Raw genomic sequence first — 20,832 nt, forward strand, 5'->3', positions numbered from 1 at the left:
CATAAGAAAAAAATTTAAGTTGTGGTATCAGTTATATTTTAAAACCTTATCTGAGAGACATAGACTGAAATATTTACAGATGAAAGTATAATGTCTAGGATTTGCTTCAAATTAGGAGACAGGGAAAAGGTTGGGATCTGGACAAAAAAGACTGGACATGGTTAAAGATGCATAATAAATATGTAGAAATTCATTACACTACTCCACTTCACACATTAAAAATTTTCTATAAAATGTTGTTTCCCCACATAACACTGTATTTATATTTCTGCCATCAAAGACATATTACTACCCATGCAACATTGTGTTCCAAAATTGTCTTTCAGAAACAACCTCTGGGGGAGGATTGCATTGTGACAAAGACATCATTTTTAGAAAATGATTTAAATGTAACATCTATACAGAATAAACAGAAGCAACAAAAGGGAAAGCTTCAAAAGAAGTACCATCAGGCAACATATATATCAGCACTTATACGGAATACAAGTTTAAGATAAAGATAAAAATTTTTAAGAACTAAGTAAAATGTTAGAAAGCTCAATATGGTTGTCAGTCGTGTGCACCACACTACAGTGAAGAGGAATGAGGACTCTGAGAAGACTCCAAGAATATATTATAGAACAAAAGATTCTCCTTTTAGCACATAACATATGTGTGGTAACAGTTGTATAATTAACACTAAAAGGCCTCTCCCCCAAATAAATCGCATCACATCCCACACATCATTCTTTCTAAAAGTAACTGTCTTAAGATGTGATGTCACTTTACTTTTATATATTTAAATGATATGACATTTCACCTAAGATTCAGTACCAAGTAACTAAAATCTGACCTTTGAAGTTCAATGCCTACTCTGTATCTATGTATTACTACCAAGAAACAATTCAAAATGAAATGTCATCTAGTAAGTTTAAGATGGTCTACTCTGGGCTATTCTAAAGTTGGATGACTTGAGACTCCAACAGCAAAGTTCCCTGTCTAGTGGCAGAAACGAAAAAAGAAAATGTCCATGTTTAAAGATAGTACTTACTTAAGAATGGTTTTTGCACTACTGCAGTCTTCAAATCGAATGGAGTAGCCAACTTCCTGGCCCAACATCACATCCATTTCATCAGCAACTCTCTGAGCCACACTCATTGCAGCCACTCTCCTGGGCTGGGTACAGGCAACTCCTCTCTTGGGTCCTGGTAAGGATCGCATGTACTCCACACACCACTGTGGAATCTGTCAAATAATTTCACATTTACATTAATTCTACTCTGCCTGCATACCAGGTATATTTAACATAAAGTATTTTATCACATTGTAATAATGGAACAAAAATTCAATTTGGCACACCACAAATTATATACAACTCAAACTCTTAACAGAACGAGCACTCTAAGCCGAGGAAGGGTCATGCATGACAACAACATGACATAACTGCATTCCTGAGTGGGCTAAGTCCACTGAGGCTTTGCTGAAGAATATGCTCTACACTGCATGCACTGGGAAAAAAACCCAACTTACAAAAAATTCTGATTAATAGCATAGGTTAGTTTCCAAGGATATTCTAATAAACTGTAACTCTAGTCCATACACAATTTGAGTTACAAAATGCAAGTGAAAATATAAATCACATGCACTTACAACTCGATTATCTTTCCATTAAATTCAAATTTGGTTTATAAGCCAGCAGAATCTAGGAGAGGTATGCACAATGGCAACACCCTAGGTACCATACTGAAAGTCAATTTTAGTGATTGTCCTGTCAGATTCAACAGGACCTAGAGAAGCAGCAGCACTTCCACTGAATAAAGGAGGGCAGCCAAGGGGAAAGGAAAACCAACAAGCACAAGCTGGATGACTGCCATGACAACAGGGCATTTCCTCCCTATTTTATTATCAATAAAAGGTAACATCCTCTAATATCAGGGTTCCTCACTACCTGAGGGGAAAAAAACAATGGGAAAAAAAATCTAAGTACTTACTACATTAAGTGAGAATCTATTGATACAAAAACATGGGGGAAAAAACACACACATTTGGGGGGATTTTATTTTGCTACAGAATCTGTACACTGATACCTCAAGAAAATCGATTGCTATACCATTACTACTTCTGTAACTTGGGGATGTATTGTCACCGACAAATACCTGAAAGGAGGGAACGCTTCTCTAGGGACGTAACAATGCATATCTTTAAAGGATTTTAAATGAACAAAAACACTCAACTACATGAAAAGTCGCTCTCTGGGTATGTAAACCCACACGCCAAAGTTTAAGTGGTTTTCTTGCAAGGCTTTATATATGTATCTCTTCATTTCAGCAAGCCTCTCACAAATGCATAGTGTCTTTTGTAGGACCAAACAAGATGAAATTAGAAAAAAAACAAACAAACCACAAAACACTCACTAGTCTATAAAAGCTGTTTAAAATTAATTCAGATTTCTTGAAGCAAGAAAGCTCACAGATTCATAAATTCAGTCTAGTGAAATGGATAGCTTACTCCCACTTAAAAGCAATGTAACAGTTTTGGCTAATTCAGCAGTTTTGACTCGATCTCTGAAACTCTTTTTACTCTTAAAATAACTTAGCATGCCAAACAACTAATAGATTTACTGAAGTGGGATATTAAAACTGAAATATTTAAAACATTAATTCCTAACAAAAATTCATCGAACATAAACATTTTCTATTAAAAATAGCTAATTTTCCAAAGCAAAAAATAATTTACCAACAGTATATTAATACTTCTGCTTACCTCTAATGTCTGGTTTAATGGAAGATAGCTGATTCTTTTATCTGCTATTTTGAATGTGTTGTATTTCTGTCTTGTTTGTTCAGTGCACAAATAAAAATTCCAGCAACTTTGAACCAGTTTCAAGGACTTTCAAGGATTCCCAAATAGTATTTAGAGTACCGCTTAGTCAATTCATCTATTCACATTTCTAAGAATAGCAGCGAGAAGGGAAGTAGGTCCTGACATATGCAGGCTTTGGCTACTCACACCAGGGATCAGATTCTCTAAAGCTATTCCTCTTTCAGCTTCTTCCCTTCCTCCATTTGTGGATTTTTTCCTAAAAGCTGACCCTCAATCCTTTGAGTCTTCTTGTTTTATACCAAGTAGTCCTATTCTTGTAGTACCTATATTGAATGTTAGTCTTAACTCTGCTTCTAACCCCTGACCTAGTGGTCATTTCTACTTGAAGAATGGTATCCCAAATTCAACAAGTTCAACAAGGAAACTACTTCTCACCTTCCTCCAAATATTTATTAATTCCTCCCAAGCCCCCAAAGTTAACACCCTAATTCCAATCTATCCTTTATTCTACTGCCCTGTATTTTATGATGCCCTGCATAGTCTGTCATCAACATTCTCACCAAAGAGGACACTATTTCAAAATCCTTGTCTTTCCCCTCCAATTAAAAAGCTCTGATGGCCCTGGCCAGGTGGCTCAGCTGGTTGAATGCCATCCCGTACACCAAAAGGTTGCTAGTTCGATTCCTGGGCAGGGCGTACATACATGGGAGGCAACCAATTGATGTTTGTTTCTCACATCAATATTTTTCTCTTTAAAATCAATAAACACATCCTCGGGTGAAGATTAACAAAAAAAGCCTTCACAGTGGTCTTTCAGTTAAAAAAGAAAAAAATCTCTGATGGCTTCCCAATCTTCAGGAAGATCTATTAAGGCCCAACCTACTGTTCCAGTCTCACCTGCTCTACCTCACCACCTCACTCTTCCTATACAGCCTACACTCTGTCCAGGGCACTCAATGCTTTGCCTTCTCTCAACCTGTGCCCTTGCTCATACTGTCCCTCGGCTGAACTAACTTTAGTTTCTTGTATATGGGTACCACATGTACAAATCAAGTTGTAACATGAAAAGTCTTTACTGAGTCTCAGTCCAAAGTTAGTCATTACTTGATACTGTTTGGAGAATTTCTTTTTTCTTTTTTTTAAATGTATAGGGTACAAAGTGCTTTAAAATTTTTATTTATTTATAGTTAGAGAGAGGGAAGGGAGAGATAAGAAAGGAAGAAAAACACCAATAAGTGAGAGAAATACCTATCAGTTACCTCTAGCATGCCCTCAACTGGGGACCTGGTCGGCAACCTGCGCATGTGCCCCCATTGGGAATTGAACCTGTGACCTTTCAGTCCATAGGATGATACCCAACCAAGTCATACCAGTTAGGGCAAGAATTTCATTTTCTGATAAGCATAAAAAGATAACCAAAAATTGGCTTACTACTTATAATAATTTTGAGTCAAAGTTTACTAACACTATACCAAAATTCTGGTGGGTAAAATTCACTATTTAACTGTTTAGTTTCCCTTTGAGTCCCCCCAAATGCTCTGCAATCCTAAGTATCTAAGTATCTTAAATATCCAAAACAACCACCCAAATAATCATAAGCCTCTCGCTTTGAGTTGACTGGACCTTCCTACACTACACTAATTGCTACTAAATAAACTCATCTCTGAAATAAAGTTAACTATAGGACCACAGAATAACAGTATAAAATAATAGTTTTGGCTGTGAGACAAATGGGAAAAGCTAAATATTGAACCCACCTAAATCTACTATGCAACCCGGGAAAATTCACAAAACCCAAGATTCTCATAAATCTAAGCCTCATTTTGACCACCTGTAAAATGGTGACTACCAACTTCCTTGCAGAAACGTTGAAAAACTTAAATACATACCAAGTACATAGTGCCTAGCTTTACCCAATTAGACTACTGTTGTTAATACTATCCAAACGAGATACACTAGTTGATATAATTATTATGAAACACTATATTAGTTAAGTTTCAGCTGTATCTTTTCATGTATTTTTTTCTTTTTTTTTATAAACATTTTACTTATTTATTTTTAGAGAGAGGAGAAGGGAGGGAAAAGAGAAAAACACTGATGTGAGATCGGTTGCTTCCCGTCATGCCTGGGCCAGGACCAAACCCACAATCCAGGCATGTGCCCAGGCACTGGGAAATGAACTAGCAACCTTTCACTCTGTGGGACTACTATGTCCAACCTAATCATGTGGGTCAGGACCACATACTCACTTCTTTAAATTTCTATTAGGTGATACAAATAAAAACAGTTCCAATTCTAACACCAACACTCAGTTGTCCTTCACTTGAAAAGAAAAGTCATAGCAAGGATCAGACTTTCAACTATACACATGTATCATAGGTACATTAACATGGAAAACAAAACAGTAGGAAACAACATACTAATAATTATTTCTGCAGTATAAACGGTCATTACATTCAACACTTCCCCAAACTTTCCAAATTGCCTATGGTGGCCAGGGACTACTACTTGTGTAATCTCCCAAGAAATTTTTAACTCATGGGTCTGGCTCAAACATATGAAAATGTAACTGACCTCAGTCATAGCAAGAAAATGCAAATGAAAATTACACTTAAATACTATTTTTCACTATCAGATTTGTAAAAATTCAAGTTCAGCAGTACACACTAATGGTTTTGCACATATGCTCTCAGGCACGCTCATGGAAAGGTAAACTAGTATGTTACCTATTATAACCTACTTGGCTATATGTATCACAATTACAAACAATCCTCTGACCTAGCAATTTCCATTTCTACTAATTTACCCTACCAATATACTAGCTCATGCAAAATAACCATTAGGAGCAGCCTAGATGTCTATAACATGGACCCAGCAAATAATGGCTCATCATATTTGAAAAATATTCTGGAGAGGGGTGGTGGGGAGAGGGGGAAAGGGGGTAAAAATCAGGACAACTCTAATCGTATAATCAATAAATACAATTTAAAAAAGTAAAGAGCCCTGCCTAGTGTGTGGCTCAGTGGACTGTGTGTCAGGCTGTGAACCAAAGGGTCACCAGTTAGGTTCCCAATCAGGGCACATGACTGGGTTGATGGAGGGGTCCTCAGTAGAGGGGGGGCATGCTGGAGGCAACCACACACTGATGTTTCCCTCTCTTTCTCCCGTCCTTCCCCCCTCTAAAAATAAATAAAATCTTGAAAAGAAAAAAAGGAAACTCGCCTAGATATATTACTAAGAAGATACTAGTGTTTAGTTGTAACTATGTGTAGGAGGTACCTAGATGGATGGCAGTCACAAGCAGAGGCTTTATTTAGCTCTCCCATTTTTAAAAGATAATATCCACATGGTTCAAAGCAAATAAAAACAGAAATAAGAATGACAAAAATGAAAACCACTCCAGTGGTTCAGGTTTCTCTACCCGAGCACTGGAAAGCAAACACCAGAGCCCCAATTTTGCACTACCTCCAGAGTCAAAGTGGGAGGGAGAACATGACTCTGCCAACCATAATGCGACAAAACCCGAAAAACAGCACTACTTCCCCCAAAGGAATCAGGAAAATAGGTACTTCCTACTGGTCCCTACTCTGAAAGTCACTAAAAGGCGCTAAATACCAAAGCAGCTCTTCTTTAAGATGTCCTATCAGGGAGCAGACAATGAGTTTGATCGCAGCATGAAATAAAAAACACTTAATAAACTTAAACATCAGTAAAACACGTAGCGTGGTACACAGTAACTCACCTGTGTTGTTTTACCAGATCCAGTCTCACCAACCAGTACAAAGGACTGATGTCTAACCAGGATATCTGTAAACCTATCCTTATATTCCCAAACAGGGAGCTGAAGCCGCTTCTTTAAAATATCATAGTATCGAGGAGTATGGGGTAAGTTGGTAAATGGATTAATGCACTGTGGAAGTGATGTGTGTGCTGCATGTCCGGTGTGTGTTGAATGGGCAGAATGTGTTGAATGTGTTGAGTGTGCTGAGTGGGTTGAGTGAGCTGAATGGGAAGCTTTTAAAGGTGGTAATCCAGCACTGATAAGCATAGCATTAGTAGAAGCTCGCAATTCCTTCTCCTTTTCTTTCTCCCTCTCCCGCTCTCTGTCTCCTCTATCACGTTCTCGGTCCCGGTCTTTAGACCGATCTTCACGATCCCTGTCCCGATCTCGATCCTTCCTAAAAAATAAATAAATAAGGTAAAATAAATTTACAATTCAGATTCTGAACTTTATGCAAACTGTTCACAGCAGCGTTTTGTCACAAAGAAAGTAAATGTCCAACAACCATGAATAAACTGATATAAACTTCAATGAATTACGTTAAGTACCAGAAATAATGAAAATAACTTATAATCAAGGAGTCTCCATGCCTCACCCATAAATATCCTTCCCTTTCTTGATGATGCCTCAAATTCTGTTAAGAAACTCTCTTTCCACAAACTTGAGCCACCAGATAACATAGTAAGTCAGCTTCCCGCAAGGCAAAACCTCTTCCCATTTAGAAGCTAAATACTGAAGGCAGAGTGGGGAAAACGCAGAGCCAAATCAGGCCGAAAATGGGGGGGGAGGATGGCATACAGACTTCCCCAGAGTCTCCTTCAAGTTATGTAAAAAGTATTTTTTGTACTGAATGTTACATTCAAAATTTATCAAAAACAGTGCTTCTGGACAAAGACGATTCCACCTCACCTTATAATAATATCAGTTAAAGGATTACAAGTGAATTTTCTTAAGTTCTACTTTTCTAATTTTGTTCAATAAGCATATATTGCTGTATAAGTAAAACTAAAATTAAAACACTTTCTATTCTTTGGTTTCATTTACTATTGCATGATATCCTTAATAGCAATAGTAAAACACACCAAGTATTTTTATAAACCTATGTACACTTGGGTTGCCCATTAAAGGGCTTCACTGAACACTACTAAGTTATTAAAATTACTCAGATGTGCACTACATTAAACCTAGGCCAATTTTAAGTGGTCAAGTCTAGTATTTACTTCTAGTTACTACAGATGATCCTTAACATAGTAATAACTTTTAAATATTTTAGGCTTATTCATTCTACTAATCCAGTTTCTGTCAGACCAAGTCCTAAAGCAGAAAAACTTGCCACAAGGTATTTGGACCTACACTTGAAATAGACAATGTAGAGCTATATAACACAAGCCACAAGACAGGTCACTGTTCCTTATTCATAACACAAGAAGACATACAAATTTCTCAACACCTCGATCATCAGTAGCAGAGTGGGAAAGACTATTCATTCTCTAACAGCACGTTAGCTGGGCAACAGTAATTCCCCTTGGTAAAATACAGCTAAAATTCTAAACCCAACATGAGGGAGGGTGGTTTCCCAATCACAGAAATAAGCTAACCAATTGGTTAGCTTATTTGATCTTGTCCTCCCCAAAAAACATAATTCTATTCCATCGGAATTTACTTAAAGGATAAAGGAATTTACTTAAAAGATAAAAGCTGTATTATATATACACTTTTCACATATATCATCACTTTTACATATATTCACATACATGTATCTCAGTTATCACTTTCTACAGAACCACAGGACATATAAGGTAGGATGGAAGTCTTTCATCCATTAGCATAAAAAGAAAAGAAATTAAAAGGTAATAGAACACAAAGGATAACCTAATAAACATACAAAATGAAGTCTCACAATTCAAAACTTGAGCTTCCTAGCCTATCTTTGAAACATGACATCAGTCATACTTTCTTTCATCCATTCTGCCCCTTGTCTAAGGTGTCCATTAATTAAGTATTTAGACTGCCCCAAATGTGAATGAGGAAGTTTATAATAGGGTAGATAGAAATGTACCCAGCAAAGTGAGAAGCACTGTAGCCACAAATGGTTCAAAGACTGGATAGCTTTAAAGATCATAGAACATAAAAGAACTTTTAAAGGCCATCTGATCTAAAGAAAAAAAATTCACATTTCCAGCACTGCACGACAGGGGTAGGGTGTGGCATACAAACTGACCAAAGTTTAACGACCTTCTATACTTCTAGCACTTAACATAGGGACTTAACCTTTCCAGGCTATAAAATATGGTAGATGGAGTGATGGACAAAATAAATCATATTATCACCTTGCTTTGTTACAGTAATACCTATACTAACAATGGTGTTTTTCAAGGGCCCATGAAGCATAAAATGCATTCTCAAGACACAACGATTATCTGCTTACCACGAAATGGGGGTAATTGTGATATAAAAGTAAAAGAAACACTGAGTTGCATAACCAGCAAGGTATTGAGTTGCCAAAAAGTTCATTCTCTTTTTAAGTAAAACTAAGACATTTTTCATTTTCATCAGTAGCTTTACTAAATGATGTATTCACCACTTTGTTCCACTATCTTCTACCATCTTTCAGGCAACTTCGTAATTCCATCTTCCCAAACTTTATCTTTTGGAGGAAAGAATTGTTCCAGGTGCCTTTTGTAGTCTTCCAAGGAATTGATTTTTTTTTTCATTAAGAGAATTAAGCCCAATTTACTAGTCCGTGAAAAGTATTAATAAACAAACTCCTAAGAGTAAAATAAGAAAACAACAGGAAGGATGCAGAAGGCAAATTAAATCACCTCAAAATTCTGCTTATAATTCAAACCGTCTACCATCAACAAGGAAGGGAAAATAAAAACTAAAGGTCAGTTAAGGAAGGTGCAAAGCCAGTTTCAGAAATATGCGTAGGCTTGTGCAAATGCAATTTTTTTTTGAAAATAGGTACTTTTATTATAAAGGAGCTTTGTTATGAAGATATACTATTTGAGGTATAATGCTTAAAAACTATCAAAGCAGTGCTTTACAATCACTTAGCCACAATAATGTCAGGAGAGACAATATGACAGCTGTTGAACATGTGGTTCTGTACTCTCCAGGCTCAATCCTAGCTCAGCACATAAGCTAACCAGAGGGCCACAGTTATTTCTTTCCGTATCTATGAAACGTGACTACTCGTATGTCCTGCGGGGTACTTCAAGAATTAAGTGAAGTACTGCTTGTCATTCAAGGTTTTTAAGAACTTGACAATACCAGGTTAAAATTCCATACAAAATAACAGGAACTAAAATATTGCTCATAAAAATGTAAACTGGGAACGTGGGTGGGAGGGGGTGTGTAGGGTGGAGGGGAGTGAAGGGGGGAAAATGGGACAACTGTAATAGCATAATCAATAAAATATATTTTAAAAAAGTAAACTGGCCATCAAAATAAGAGTATTTTGCACACGCGATGCTTTTTATTGGGCGATCTCCCTTCCAGGAACTTCTCTTAAAAGATATAATTATGCTAATATGTACACACAGGATGTTCATCACACTTTTTACTTATAAAATAATGAAGTCTAGGAAACTACCACAGCATCCATCGAACAGGAAATAGGTTAAAAAAGTTACGGCACCCCTTTACAAGTGAAATGCTATGCAGCCAATAAAAAGGACAGTGTATACTTATTCTATAGCTTGACATTTCTGAGCAAATAGAAATAAAACATACTTAAACATCCCCGTATTAAATATTATAAAGCTGTTCATATTTGTGAACAAATATTCAGAGATCTAAATAAAAAGTTCATCAAAGGATTAAAGACAGGGATGAAATTTTCCTGGAATGTTTTGCTTTTTTATTTGTATTTTCATGTGTGGATATTCTCGCGTTCCCAGGACAAGTTACTTAACCTCACCTACATCAGTGGACTGTAGTGAAGACGTGCTTATACATATAAAGCACCTAGAATAGTTTTGAGAGCACAGTGTGTACTCTACATGTTATATGATTAGTATCTTTATTTCACCATCTCCACAATTTAACAAGAAAAGCTCTCATTAGGAAGCAATATTGGAAACTAATAAAGTGAAAAATGTTCCTATTTTCAAGAATTTTTTCCCATAGTTCAACAGTACACTGTCTTTTGCAGTAATTATATATATAAAAATTTGTGGGATGATGGAAAAAGAAATCAGATCATTTTGTAACTGAAACCTTTTCATTTCTCTACCTGACCCCAAAATTAAAATATACTAGGAGTAAATAAAGTTATACAGGGTGGACAAAAGTAGATTTACAGTTGTTCTCCATGGAAAACACAATAATTAATAAATAATACAAGAACAGACCGTGTGCTTTGCATACTCACCAGTGTAAACCTACTTTTGCCCCACCCTGTGTATGGTTTAGAAGCTTGAATGTGAAATCTCCTGCTCTGTACTGGGGAAATGATAAAGGAATGTTTAGCAGTGAAATTCACAAAAATGACAAGCCTAACCTCTCAAAATAAAACCACTTGCTAACTACCAAGGCTTAAAATAATAACTCGCAAGTTAACATGACAGTTAACAAAAGTGACTTTTTGAGTAATAAAATACTCAGAGGGGAAAAAAACCCTGAGCACAAATAAACATGGTAAGCACACTGCTAAAGAAAATTAGTTTTATGAAAAATGACATTCAGGTGACTTAGAAATGATAATATAAAAGTCCCTCAAGTGGCTGAGAACGTGAGCTTTATTACAGGTAGATGTCCTAGACTAACCAAGAGAACTGTAAGACCACCACCACAGACCCAGAGAATTCGCATTTTAAATATGTTTTGCAAGAGAAAGGGAGCAACCCACGTACATATCATGGAAACACTTATAATCCCAAGAAAAGCATTTAAATGTTGGACATACACACAAATAGAATAATTCATTCCCTCCCAGGGTATTTTGTTCCAATCTGAACTCTTGAGACACATCAATGGCATCTCAAGTAGATAACTTATTTTGACTTCACAGGACCCAGGAACCAAGTGCTCCCTACTTTACTAATCCATCAAAAACGCCATTAAAATAAGCTGTAATGACTCTTAACTACAGTGACAGTATGTGTGCTGTAATAGAAAAAGGAAGAGACTAAGGAAGAGACTAAGTGAAAATGAAAAGATCAAGGTTCCAAATCCAGCTGTGAACTGCGCATGGTTGTACAAGCCACCTAACAACTCAGGATCTCCCTTTCTCACCCGTTAGGTAGAGTTTACTACACTCTCTTTTAAAGTCTCTTCCAGCTCTAAACTGTGTGACAAGTATCTCAATACTCTCATGTTCTTTCTGGCGAAGTGGGACTTACAGCCTAAAAACAGAGAGAATTAAAGTCTAACATGGTAAACTAAAAACTTTACAAGATTAAAATGTTACATGCTTTTGCTTCTCAAATTCAATAAAAGTACACCCTAAGGTATCCTAGTTTATACTCCAAACACAGGTATCTGTAAATCAGTAAGGGGCTCTGGGTGAACAAAAATTCATGTAAGTTATACCGATGTCCTGACACAGTAATTCTGAACATGCACACACCCAATAAAAACGATAAAATTTTTCAAAGTATTTGGATGTTCAGACTTTTGTGTTTTGCCTAAATTATCTAAATAAATATCTCTACTTCAGGAATGAAAACTCACACTGGACAAGCAAGGATTTTTATGCAATTGTTATATCTCTACCTTTAAAGGCATGCTAAGGGAAAGGAATCTGAAACACCGTGAGTCTGTGTATTTCGACTCTCAACCTCCCCAAGGGCGGTATTGTGCCATAAATACTAAAAACACTTTTTGAAAAGGGTCTTCTTGTTTGAAAACCTACTTACGAAGGCTGGAGGAGCAGAAATCAAGAACTTACTGGAATAAAAAAATAATGCCTTCTAATTCCCAGGAATGCCCAATAACCACTGTTTCAGCCAAAGCAGAAAATAAAGGAGATGGCGGGAGCGTGGGCAGAGGGCGGAAGTTTGCCTAGTACCTACTTTGAAGTGTTTGAATGGACGGAGGCTTGCGCTCTCGCGCCAAAGTATAAACGCAGAGGCTCCAAAACACCAGCCTGCCTGTCTATCAGGTATACTCCACGTTTTCCTTTCTCCCGGCGGGCGCTCCAACTCTCCCTTCCCCCGAGAACTTCTCGTCTGCACGCCTCACCCCATTCCCGCCACCCCCATACCAGCCAGCAAGAATCCACGCGCTTCTCTCACTTTCCGCCCTCCGCCCTTCTCCCGACTGGGCACCCAACCGCCCCCAAGGCCCTTTCCCCGGCCCCTCTGCCAAGGAAGTACCTGGCGCCCGCGAAAGGCAACACTCCGCCGCACCCTCCCTTATCCCCTCCCCCAGCTCTAGGCCTCACCCGGGAATCCGGGTGGCCACGAGGTCCGCGGTTTCCTCCTGCCCGCTCCCCTAGAAGTGACTCTTCCTTGGCTCAGTCGGCGGAGGCGGCGTCCGCGTGGCCAAGACAGGCCTCTCCACCCTCTCGACTGGGCCAGGCGGAGGCCGCGCAACACCATCTCCCCGCGCCCTTGCCCGGCCTCACGCCGGAGTGGCGCCGCTCTCCTCGACCCGCCGCTGGATAACCGAGCCCAAAGGGAAACAAAGGGTCGGGCTACAAGTCCCGCTCCGCCAGGCCGGCCCTGGCCCGCTCCCCGCCGGAACTCCAACAAAGCCCGAACCGCTGCCTCGCGCCCCCGGCCTGGCTTACCCATCGGTCCCCGCACGCTTCTTGCTGGAGGGGTAATCCTCCCCCAGGTCCAACCGGTGCCGCTTGGACATCTTCGAGAGGACGATTATGAAGGAAGAAAAGCGGCCTTACCGGTGGAGTCGACGGCAGCTACTTAACTCTGGAGGACCCCCACCCCTCCCGCTACAACAGCCTACACCGTGCGGCCAGAACCAGGAGCTAAAATGGCGGCGGCGACGAGGGCTGGGCCTGCGCGCGCGCTTCCGCAACGTGAAGTGAGTGCGTGCGTGGTGAGCGCGCACGCATTGGAGGCGGGAATTCCAGACCCGCCCTACTTCCTTCCCGCCGGCGCTTTACGGCACTTGAGTGGCTGCTAAACTGAGAGCTCCCCTAGCCTTCACGCGCGTTTGATTTAGGAAACCGAGGGAGGAAAATGATCAGTCCTACTTAGGAAGTACTCACCATCTGTATTACTCTGGCATTAGGAGAACCTCAGACTAAGAGAGTTTGAGAAACCAGCCAAGATCATCCCGCTGAGAAAGGGCAAAGCCGGGATTGGAACCCAACTATTTGACAGCTCCAGTTCTAGAACTTGAAGTCACTGACCAGACACGCTCAGTCACAGTGAGGAAACTGATATGAGACAAATACCCAAACTTGATGTGTTCTGTTCTTCTCTTTTTTTACCCAATCTGTACAACATGCACGCAACCTATTAACGTTTTTAAAATTAATATGCAATAGAGAAAATTGGCAGCAAGGACATGATTAACTTTCCCCCATCCCCCATGTGCTATTTTTACACACTTCCACGGTGTTAACTCTAGCTCTATACTCATTCTTACAGCAACCCTGCAAGATAGGTGTTATTTTATAGATGTGAACTCTAAGGCAGAAAGAGGTTAAGAAGTGAACACAGCTATTAGGGCTGTCCCGAAAGCCATAGCAAATTTAGGGGATTAGAAGACTCATGACTGTTGTGGATCCCTCCCCCAGACCCTATCTGCTGACTCAGTTGCATTCATCTCCAGAAGAAATACACAACAAAGAGATCTGTGGGCCAGTCAAGCTGGGTGATCTAGGTAGTATGAGAAATGGATGAATGGGTGCCTGGGAAGACCACAGTCAGGTTCCTATCCAATCCTCAGAACCGCAGTTGCTACGGTTAAATATAACCTTAATATTGGCCCTGATAAAGAGGGGTTTTTAAAAAAAATCTTTGTACCAAATCCACATTCCAAGTCAGCACAAAGAAAAGTGAGTATCTTCACTTAAAAATATATACAGTACAAGTTTCTACCCTAAATGCACATTAACAGTATATTGACTTTTATCAGAGGTCATGATTCATTAATTATTGAGTTTTAAATCTGGAAAAGAATTTCTAGCTGGTTTTCCCTTTTTATATCATTTTACAATGAGTAAACCTGAGCCCTCCTAGGTCATGCCCAAGTTCATACAGGCAGTTAGTATCAAAGTCAATCAAAATCCAGATTTCACTCCAAGTATTCCAGTATCAGGCTTCCATGTTCACAGTATGAGGACAACTATAAAATATTCTAAAATTTTGGAGAAATGAGGGAAAAGGTTAGAGTTCTACCTACAGAAGTGTTCTAACCTTGGAGGCATCAGCCTCTCACAAGTGGCAAAGAGACTTAGTAAAGAAGGAATATAAATCAAGGTGATGAGACTTTTTCCTTGGGCTCAGTGTATATCCACAGAAAACTGTAAACTAATCAGTTGTATTGTAATCTAAATGACTGAAGAGAAGCTGTATTTACCAAAGAATAATGGCTTTTCTGGAATCTACAAGGGAAACAAAGGGCCAGGACCTTTCAGGATGTTCACATCCCCTCTGATGAGGGGCAGAGGGAATCTAAGTGATCTACCCTAGATTCACACAGAATGGTCCCTAAAGTAGAAACCAGCCCCTCTACAGCATCGCAGCTTAGTTTTTCCTTCTGTCCGATCCTCCTTTCATGCCTTCTCTTCTGGGGTTGATCCTGAGTCCTCCTTCATAAACTTCCTGTGCACTAATCTTTGCTTCCGAGTCTACTTTTCATGCAACCTGATACTAAAAGACTTGCTGCAGGACGTGGTCCAAGAAAGCACGGCCATTGTTAAAATTCCACCCAAGGTGTACTGGGAAAGAGCATGCAATGTTGTCCAAGTATGGAGGAAATAATAACTATAAGAACATTGGCATTTGGTTGGGTATTGCTAAATGGGCTTGACACTTTGGAGAGAGATCATGTAAGTCTGAGAGTGATTAACCTCCTGCTCAAAGCTAAGTGTGAAAGCCAGAAGACCTTCCAGGGAGCATATAAACAGGCTCTCATATCCTGCCCCAGGGAAGGCAGAGAAAACGGATGGCCATTCCCAGGACTTAAATACAACGGTAGCAGAAGGCCAAGTGGAAACTCCCAAAGAAGATTAAATTCTCCGCAAGGTTAGGGCCCTGGCTGGAAAAGAGTGGGCCCAGAGGCCCACACTTGGGATGGGGGCACTCACATTGACAGACCTGAAAAATTCCTAAATTCCCTTCTACCTGGTGAGCCTGCCAAAATGTCCCCCTCCTCCCTAGTAGAGGCCAGTTCTCCTTCCTAGTGAGATAACCAGAGGCCTCCTCTCTGTGGGAAAACATGTACCTTTCTCAGAATACTCCTCAACTTCCCCTGCTAGCCACTAGGCAATAATTAGGCTTAAGTCACAACATAGGTTATTCCAAGGACTTCTTAGGGCTGATAATATTGGAAAATGACCACAGAGAAGTTGTGGGACAGCCCTGATTGGTGTGGCTTAGTTGGTTGGGTGTCATCTGGCAGTCCTGCAAAGCAAAAAATCGCCAGTTCAATTCCTGGTCAGGACATGTGCCTGGGTTGTATGTTTGCTCCCTCACCGGGGCACGGACAAGAGGCAAGCAATCGACATTTCTCTCTCACAATAATGTTTCTCTCCCTCTCTTTCTCCCTCCCTTCCCCCTCTCTAAATAAATAAAATCAAAAGAAAGAGGGGAAGGGAGAGAAGGGGAAGGAGGGAGAGGAAGAGGAGGACCTTGCCAAGAGGTACCAGCAGGAGCCAGGAAAATATGCATGGGACTAAGTTCCGAAGGTTCTGGATAAAGAAGGGAGGTGAAACACAAAGTTAAATAAGGGACAATTTATTATTTGGGGGGTTCTACTGATACAAGATTTAACATACACGAGAATCCCAGGCAATGGTGTGAACACACTTAGGATGTCATCGAGAAGTGTGGCAAAAACAATGGCCCACAGTACGCCAAGTTGGGTAGAAATGCTCGAACTGCTGTGGTAAAAGGGGATTAAATCGCTTAAAGAAATGAATGTGCTAAAGTGGAAATATTTACGTAAAGGTGGAAAACCCAGCAGATAAATATATTTTACAGGAAAGTTCAGAAGATGTGCCACTTCGCAAATCAATAAGGAATTTGCTGGTAAGGGAGGTCAGAAATTCACTCAGAAATTCAGTGGTGGCTCTCCCTCTAGTCTGGGCTGCAGATAGAAGATGCCATTTCAGACCTGCGCTGATTGACAGCAGCAGAGGTGGCAGAATTCTGTAACACAGAGGTCACACGGTGGCATTTAAACATCAGAAGCCGGGTGGATGCTGCAAGGTGTCAAGGAGGCCTGACCCACCGAGGTGATAGAGATGTAAATAGAACATGGTCTCCAGGGCAAAATGAATGGGCAACCATCAAAGCAGGTCCTTTATCTGAACGACCAAAATAGGTCAAGAGTAGATGACTGAAAGTTTGAGAGCAATTGCCCCAGTGAAAACTTGCCCAGTTTCTGGACTTGAACCATGGCGAAAACCAAATACTGCACACTGGCTAAAACAAAGCAGAAGAATGTATGAAGTGCAAGGATTTTGACCTGCAAGCTGGGAAACTCATGGTTACTGGAGCAATGAGTTCTGAGTTGCTCAAAGACTAATAAAGAGTTTTATGGGGAAAAGGCAGAAGTTACTTGGCTTTCAGTTGATTGGTTGCCTAGTGGTCTCCTTCCTTATTTGGATCAGGGCAGCTGAGTCAAGGAACAAGAAAGTCCAGAGATGGCGTGAGCAGACTTGACATTTGGAAATTGGCTGGAGTCTTTTACTGGTTTCTGAGAAGAGCTATAAATTCCTGCGACTTAGGTAAAGTTGAGCTTTATTTTTCTTTAATACACCTGCATGGGCCAACTCCATTTTGTCCCCAACAAGTGACTTCATCTTAGTTTTGGTTCTTCAACCAGTTTTTGGACCTGGAATGCACTGATCAAAGGAGAAGCCATGTTTGAAGGAGCAAGGAGTCTGCAGCACCATAACACTTTCCCTCCCCACTCCTTACCACTGCACCAGTAGAGTTCCGCTATAATAACCATGGATTACAGCTGAAAGGGCTGTAAGATGCAGACTGCACTCGGAGGAAGAATTCCTAGGAAAACCCAGCTTCAACAGAGGAGACTAAACAGGACACTAGAGGAATTTAAAAACTCCAGCACCTACAGTTACAGCAAACATTAAACACAGCCCACCTGCTAGCCAGATTAAAATAAAACCTCATTAATATAAAGCCTGAGCGTTGACTTCGGTTTCTATTACCCAATACATTCTGCAGGCTTTCAACAAAAAATTACAAGGCAGTGTAAAAGACAAGAGAAAATTCAGTCTGAAGGACAAAGCAAGTAATAGAACCAGACTCAGACATGATACAGACTTTGGCATTAGGAGTCAGGTTCCTAATACCAATCCAAATTCCAATCAATTTGGAATTGGAATCAAACAGAAAATTTGAACTAACTATGATTAACATGCTAAAGGCTCCAGTGGACAAAGAAGATAAGGTACAAGAGAAGATGGGTAATATAAGTAGAGGGATTAAAACTTTAAAAGAAGTCAAAAGCAAATGTTAGAATTTTAAAACAGTGTAATAGGAATGAAGAATGCCTTGAAAAAATATGAAAAGAAGTTCTTTAGGAAAAATAAAGTGATACCAATCAGAAATCTACAAGTAGAAAGGAAGAGCATCGGAGAAGGAATAAATGAAGGTGAAATAAAATCTTCCATTTTTCTTATTCTTAATTGATCTAACAGATAACAGTTTATTGCTAAAGTAATAATAGAACAATATATTGATGATTATAGGAAATGGATAAGGGAAATGAATAACAGCAATGTGTTAAGGGATAAATGAGAGACAAGAATTAGGATAGTCTAAGTTACCTGTACAATGCATGAAGCTGTATGGCATTATTTAAAGGTGGACTTAGATAAATTAAAATGTAAGACAATCACTAATTTTTTTAAATTACAATTGATATGCTATGAGAAGAAATAGGATGGAATCATATAAGATGCTCAATTAAAATCAAGGAGAGGCAGGAAAAAAGTGAAAGAAGAAATAAAGAACAAGTACAATGAATGGAAAACAGTCACAAAATCAACCCAGGGAAACAAGCAAAAAACACAAATAACTCACTATAAAAATGGGTAAAGGATTTGAATAGACATTTCTCCAAAGAAGATACACAGATGGCCAACACACATGAAAAGATAGTCAATATCACAAATCATTAGGGAAATACAAATGAGGACCACAGGGAGAAACCACTTTCCCACTCACTGGGATGACTGTTATAAAGACGGACTCTAAGTGTTGGCAAGGATGTAGGGAAATTGGAACATGGGTACATTGCTGTCAAGAATATAAAGTGGTATCGCCACAATGAAAACCAGTATGATGAGTCCTCAAAAAATTAAATACAAAACTCCTATATGATTCAGCAATTCCACTGCTGAGTTTGTGGCCACAAGGACTGAAACAGGAACTTGAACAGACATTTGTATGTCTATGTTCATAACAGCATTATTCACAATAGCCGAAAGGTGGAAGCAACTTAAAATGTCCTCGACAGACGGACAGATAAAGAAGATGTGATATGTGCATACCATGGAATGTCATTTAAACTTAACGAGGGCACGTACAGCACAGAAGAGCCTTGAAGACGCTGTGCTGAGTGAAACAAGATGCTGCGAGTTCTGGAGATGGATGGTGGGGATGGCCGCATGGCAGCATAAACATACTTAAAGCACTGAACTGTGTACTGAAAATGGCTAAAATGGTAAATTCTACGTCATATATATGTACCACATTAAAAAAAATGGAGAGAAAGGTAAAATTGGTTGCCTTCCTCAAGACCTAAAAGATGGATGGATGGTGGTAGTCCCATCATACGTCCACTTAACTGACCAGTTTGGCCTCTGTAAGATCCAGACAGATCCTGGAGGATGGCGATGGACTGTCGAAACCCAGCCAAGCAGTGTTCCCAATGGCAGCTGCTGTGTCAGGCGTGTTCTCTCTGCTAGAGCAGATTAGTATGGACTCACACTTGAACACGGCCAATGATCCTGCAAATCCGCTCTTTTTCTGTCCCTAGTCCAAAAGAGAATTTGAACCATTTCTTTGGACTGTACAACAGTATCCATTTATAGCCTTGCCCCAGAGCTATGTTAACTCCATTGTCCTCTGTCTTGACAGAGTCAGAAGAGATGTGGACCCATTGGGCATCCCACAGAATATCACACTGGTCCAGTAAAATGATGACATCATGCTGGATGGACCAAATGAACAAGGAGTTGCTAGGGAGTTGGAGGCCTTGCTCTCTTGTGAGAGATGAACCTTCAAAGATTCAGATGCAATTTTTTTTAGAGTCCAGCGAACTTGGGTATGCCGGAACAGCCCATCTGAAGTAAAGGAGAAATTTCTGCATCTTGCAGCTCCCATCATGAGCGAGGCAGCACACTGTCTACACGCAGGCCTCATCCAGTCCTGGAGCAACATCTCCCAGAAGTACCCCTCCAACTCACAGAGCAGGCAACACAGAAGGATGCCATTTTTCAGGGGGGCCTGTAGCAGGAAAGGACTTTGTAACAGGTCTAGGCTGCAAGGCAAATGGCTGGCTCCTTGCACACAGCCCAGCAGACCCTGTAGTATTAGGGGTATCAGTGGCAGAAAAAGATGACATGTGGATTTTTATGCAAGCCCCAGTAGGAGAATCACAGTACAGACCCATAGGGTTCAAAACCATGCCAATTGCAACAGGGGATTAAACACCTTTCAAAAAAAACAGCTCATAGAGTATTACCAGGCCCTGAAAGAGACCAATGCCTCATCATGGACCATCAACTGACCATGACACCAGAAGTACCCCTGATGTGCTATGTTCCCTCACACTCTCTAAGCCATAATGTGGGGGTGGGCTCAGATGGAAGACGTGCACCTAGGATGTGGAACACCAGTAAGATCACAGGCACAAGCAAGCTTCAAGTGCACACATAGCGTGCAGGTAGCTCACATCACCCACCACTGTTGCACAGCACCTCGCTCTCTCTCAGCTCCGGCGGTGGGCCCGGGCCAGCTCATGAGAACTCATTGCTAAATCTTCAGGATGTTGACATCATGTTACTAGCTTGAAACCGACCACAGTGGAAGTATTTACACCATGAAAATTAGCTAATGCTACAAATTAGACAT

At 40.1% G+C, this 20,832-nt stretch overlaps 1 protein-coding gene across 1 annotated transcript in view; it reads right to left on the minus strand.

The window, feature by feature from the left end:
* The window catches only part of DHX15 (DEAH-box helicase 15), a 54,117-nt gene extending 40,584 nt beyond the window's left edge, over nt 1–13,533 (minus strand). Inside the window, exons 1-3 of the mRNA XM_045834209.1 lie at nt 13,320–13,533; nt 6,545–6,980; nt 1,031–1,224 (exon numbers count right to left, since the gene is read on the minus strand). Of these exons, the coding sequence (XP_045690165.1) occupies nt 1,031–1,224; nt 6,545–6,980; nt 13,320–13,390 (701 nt within the window). The 5' untranslated portion in view covers nt 13,391–13,533. The remainder of the gene's footprint in view (nt 1–1,030; nt 1,225–6,544; nt 6,981–13,319) is intronic.
* Nucleotides 13,534–20,832: the final 7,299 nt, after the last annotated feature.

Source organism: Phyllostomus hastatus, unplaced genomic scaffold, assembly GCF_019186645.2.
Source record: "Phyllostomus hastatus isolate PE091 unplaced genomic scaffold, TTU_PhHast_1.1 phas_contig_196, whole genome shotgun sequence".
Taxonomy (NCBI): Eukaryota; Metazoa; Chordata; class Mammalia; order Chiroptera; family Phyllostomidae; genus Phyllostomus; species Phyllostomus hastatus.